At 56.8% G+C, this 5,127-nt stretch overlaps 1 protein-coding gene across 1 annotated transcript; it reads left to right on the forward strand.

The window, feature by feature from the left end:
• The first annotated feature begins 2,347 nt into the window (after positions 1-2,347).
• LOC121347427 lies at positions 2,348-4,904 on the forward strand. The gene is made up of 2 exons (XM_041426083.1): positions 2,348-2,721; positions 3,037-4,904. The coding sequence occupies exons 1-2, from the start codon at positions 2,539-2,541 to the stop codon at positions 3,538-3,540; spliced, it is 687 nt and encodes a 228-aa protein (XP_041282017.1). The 5' UTR covers positions 2,348-2,538; the 3' UTR covers positions 3,541-4,904.
• The last annotated feature ends 223 nt before the right edge of the window (positions 4,905-5,127 follow it).

A 5,127-nucleotide genomic window follows, 5' to 3' on the forward strand; every position in this document is an offset into this window, starting at 1 on the left:
GCCGGCCCTTTCGGGCGCCCCCGGCCCCCCCGCCCCGCCGTCACATGAGCCTCACGTGGCGGCGGCGCGGGGGGAGGCGGGGCCGGGGCTCCGGGCCCCCCCCGCACGTGTGTCCCGGCGCGGCGGGGCCGGGGGAGGCGGCTTGGGGCCGAGCCGGGCCGGGCCGTGCCATGTCGTGCCATACAGAGTCATACCGTGCTGTGCCATGCTGTGCCATGCTGTGCCATACAGTGTCATACCGTGCCGTGCCGTGCCATGCTGTGCCATGCTGTGCCATACAGTGTCATACCATGCCCTGCCGTGCTGTGCCGTGCCATGCTGTGCCATATCGTGCCATACCGTACTGTACTGTGCCATCCTGTGCCATACAGTGTCATACCGTGCCGTGCCATGCTGTGCCATGCTATGCCATACAGTGTCATACCGTGCCCTGCTGTGCTGTGCCATATCATGCCATACAGTGTCATACCATGCTATGCTATGCCGTACCATGCCGTGCCCTGCTGTGCCATACCGTGTCATACAGTGTCATACTATGCCCGGCCATACCGTGCGGTACTGCTGCTGCCTCCCGAGATCGGGGAGAAAGAAAAAAAAAAAAAAAACAAAAAAAATCACCCCCAAAGCGACACAGGCACTAAACACGGACCCGGAGAAAGCTGCAGCCGCGGAAGTTTGGAAACGGGGGGGAAAAATAAAATAAGTGAGAGCTGCTAAAATGTGGCTCTGGGGAAATGGTGCTGCTGCAGTTTTGGGGTGGTAGGACCCCGTTCCTGGGGGTATCCAGGGCTTGCAGTAACTTTCTCCAGTGAAAAGTATCCATCCCTGCTCATGGCAGGGGGTTGGAACGAGGTGGGCTTTAACCTCCAACCCAAACCATTCCGTGATTCTATGATCAGCAGGAAATTCCCCGCTGTGAGGGTGGGGAGGCCCTGGCACAGGCTCCCAGAGAAGCTGTGCCTGCTCCTGGATCCCTGCAAGTGTTTCATGGAACAGCCCGGTCTGGTGGAAGGCGTCCCTGAGCATGGCAGGGTGGAATGATGATAATTTAAGGTCCCCTCCAGCCCAGACCCTTCCATGACATGCCATGCCCGTGCCAGCGGTTGCACAACGCCCAGCAATGATAATGGTTGGTGTGTGCCTGCCAAGGCAGAGCTCTCCTGACGGGCCGTGGTCACTTCCCTGCTGAGTGCTGAGCAAGTAGAGGCAGGCTCAGCTGATAAAAGGTGCATTTACCGAGATAAGGGAACAGCAGAGCTCCAGCACTGAGCTGCTGCTATTTCCTGCTGCTCCACCTCGGGAGGAATCCGAGGGCAGGAGGTGCTACAGAGAGCACAGAGAGGTTTTGGATGGGTGATGGAGAGAGGCTGTTTAAGGCTTATCCCCATCCAAAGGTGTCTGTTGTTACCAGGAAGAATTCCAAGGGAAGTCAGAGCCTCTGAAAGATGCTAGGCATAAATGTAAGGTCTGTAAAAGCCCAAAATCTCCTCAACAAGCTCCCAGCAGCACCTCCAGTGTGAACACACAGCGCTGTGTCAGTGCCTCGGGGCTCCCACAAAACAGATTTTGGGTAGTCCCACTCAGCATGGTCCTCTCAGCGTCTGACACCGAGCCTGCAAACCTGCTGGTTATGGCCAGGATCACGGAATCCCACAATGGTTTGTGCTGGGAGGGACCTTGAAGACATCTCAATCCAAGCCCTGCCACGGGCAGGACCTTGAGGGTCTCTGTGGTGCCGCAGCCCTGCTGCACTGTTCTGGAGAGGATTTGGGGCTGAGCACGGAGCTCCGAGCAGCACAGAGCCACAGCTCCGAGCTGTGAGCTCCCACAGCAGAGCTGCTCCTTCCTGCAGGCACGGAACCAACTCGGCAATAACCATCAGGGACATGGGGGCGATGTGTTTGTCCCCTGCTGCAGCTCAGGGGACTGTAGCCAGCCTCAGTAAGGAGCCCTGCAGCAGACAGTTCGTTCTCTCTGTGCCCCCAAGACCAAAGATGTTATTTTCCAAACAAAGAGTGAAAAAAACACAGACAATTTTTCATCTGTCCCATCACTGACCCTTTGTCCAAGGCAACAGAAATAATTAGAGCTTGCTGCAGCCTTTTGCTAATGAAAAATGAGGTTTGGGGCCACCCTGCTCCGCATTTGAAGTTCAGGCTCCAAGAGTACGTGGACGGCTTCATGCCCGTGGATTGTCTGACTCCTGCATGCTCCTTCAGATATTTGGTACATTCCTGCAGTGGGTGGTGAGCCACAAATCAGGGTCAGAGGTAATCCCCAATTATTTAGCCCTTTTACTGTTCTCGTGCTTGCCAAACAATTCTCCATATCAGGATTTGCTCATGACCTTAAGGGACGTTGCCAAGGATTTAGGAGTCCCCCTAAAAGGAGGATCCAAATGAAGTTATTACATTCTTGGGCATCAAGTGAGATTGCTCGAGAGTTGAGTTACATTTTCCTGGGGATCAGTTTTCATGAGCAAGGACTGATGCAATCATCAATTCGCCTTCTCGCTTGTGTTAGCCGAATTATTTCTACATGGAGGGCTCCTTTACACCACACGATTCAGGCAGTAACAAAATGTTCAAAAAGGCTGAATTCCCTCAAGCCATCCGTGGAGCAGCAGCTCTCCTGAGCGCTCCTCCAGCAGGGCTGGGAGTCACAGGACCGCGACAGCTCGTGTCCAAGGGGATTTGCAGTTATTTACAGAGGCACGAGAAGGTGAGAGTTTGGGGGCTGGTTTGGGGGTGGGCTGGGAATCCGAGACTCAGGATCTGCCTTTTCCCCGGGACTGTCCCCTTCCGACCGCGGGGATTTGGGGGAAAACGTTCCAAAAATCCCTGGCGCTGCTGTCTGATGGAAGCCTATGTGGGCAGCGCCGGGAGTTAACAGATGGGTTGTGGATTCGAGCTTACGATAAGGTTACTGAGGGTGGTTTTGTTTTAAAATGTCTCTTACTTAATATATCCATGAAGGCCAGGCATGTGCCTGTGGCCTGTAATCAAATCGCTGACTCTCCCTCTCTCCCATTTCCAGCAATCCCGGCTCGGGTTACTGGCACCGGAGGTGAAAGCTCAGCCCTGCCGAGGCCGGACGGGCGGGATGCGCTCAGCCCTCGGCATCCTCGGCAGGAACACCCCGTGCTTTCCGCACCAGGGAGAGTTCCTGCGGGAGCCAGGCTGTCTCTGGCAGAGCTGTGGGAGCGGGCTTCTCTCCTGCCCGAGCCCGGCAGCTCCGGCACGGGCGGGAGGCTCGGCCGGGGGCGCAGCGCCTCCATCCCCGCGGGGCCTGTGCCCTGCAGAGCGCGGTCAGCGCGGCGTGCAGCCTGCGGAGCTCCCAGGAGAGCCGCACATCTCCTTTCCCAGCCGCAGTGTCCGAGGCTGGGGAGAGCGCACAGCCCTGAGCCGGTCCCCCGGGACACCGCGGGAGCTCAGGCACGGTGCGAGGAGCAGTTTGACACCCAGCGGGCTCTGCCTCAGCCCTCTGGGAGTTGCAAAAGCCCGATGTGGTGTGAAGCCGGGCGGTTTCAGCCGTGTGTGACTCTCGATGGCACAGCTGGCCGCGCTCGCTGCCGTGGAACCGTCAGGAACCGTCACGAGTCGAGATTTAATATCGCAAATATGTGCATCCATCGCTGCTTCATTGCACTGGCTTAGGCTGCCGTGGGCTCTGCCTGGATAAAGCACTGGGAAAACACAGCAAGAGCTGTTGTCTCTGTGCCCTCCCTCCGGCACGACCCTGGAGCGCTGCCGGGCACGTGAGAGCTGCGGGAATGACGCTGGCATCGCTCAGCGAAACTCGCCCCAGGACTATTCAAATGAAAGCCATTCCCCTCTTTGAGCAGAGATGTTTGCCAGCACCCAGTGCAGCAGTGGGAGGAACGTGTAGGTGGAAACTATTTGGAAGTGGCAAAATTTGTGGACATTAATAAGAGACTTTAGCCCACTTTGATAGTGTGTTTAATAAAACACCGGCTTCCCGGTGACATGCTGCCCTGCCAAGCCCCGGCAGCTCACGCTGTTTAACCAGTTCCCCCCTGGCTCTTGCACCATCTCGTGAGAAAGAACCCCGGGCGTGCACAGCCGGCACACCCCGGGGCTGCACAGGCCTCAGCTCTGTCTGCACACGGCCTAATCATGGAATCTGGGACTCATGGAACGGGCTGCCTTGGAAGGGACCTTAAAGTTATCCAGTTCCACCCCTGCCGTGGGCAGGGACACCTCCCACTGCAGCAGGCTGCTCCCATCCAACCCGGCCTTGGACACTTCCAGGGATGGGAGTCCACAAGCCACGAGCCATTTCAGAGGTGACACCCTGGCTGCTGCAGGGGGGCAGGGGACAGCGAGGGGTGACAGCAGGGTTTGGAGGGCCAGGGAGGATGAGGAATCGCTTCTCCTCCCGCTGCTGGCGTTGTCTGGTGGATGCTCTGCACAATGGGATCTGATCACATCCCTCCTCCTGCCTCACATCAAACAGTGAGTCAGCGCTGGAGCCCCATCAGATGTCTCTGCCTTGGCTTTCAGATCTGGGAAGCAGAGAGGATGGTGCTCTGTGAGTATGCAAAGCAAGGAAAGCAGGGTGCCTTCAGATCTGCCACTTGGAAAATACCACGTTATTTACTTTCCACTGGCACCCACGTACCCCGGCAGGAATCAGCACCACTGAGGCTCCCAGGCTGGGGAGATGTTGTTCTTTCAGGGGATGCAGGTAACAACAGCTACAGGGCTGAACTGCATCATGTCTGAGTCAAATATTAACACAGAGGATATTCTCAACTTGCTAATTGAGTCAAAAAATTTACACACCCACCCCTAAAAATAATAATAAAATAAAGCTGGGACAGGCAGCAGAAGAGCCCAGGAGTGTGTTCCTCCTGCAGTTCATGTGAGGACATGAGTGAGTTAAACCTTGACCTCTCAGCTCAAGGTTTTGGGACAGTGTCTGTGTGACCTCCCTGCCCACGGGGTGTGAGGCACCTGAGGGCCAGGTTGGGGGGAGTCGGTTCAAGCTGCAGATGCCATCAGCACAGCAGGGGCTGCTCCTCAGGGCGGTGTGGGGAGCTGGGGGCTGCAGTGCTGCCTGGGAGGTGGTGGAGTCACCACCCCTGAAAGTGCTCAAGAGCTGTCT

The sequence above is a fragment of the Onychostruthus taczanowskii genome, unplaced genomic scaffold (genome assembly GCF_017590055.1).
Source record: "Onychostruthus taczanowskii isolate IOZ18803 unplaced genomic scaffold, ASM1759005v1 scaffold9, whole genome shotgun sequence".
In the NCBI taxonomy this organism is placed as follows: Eukaryota; Metazoa; Chordata; class Aves; order Passeriformes; family Passeridae; genus Onychostruthus; species Onychostruthus taczanowskii.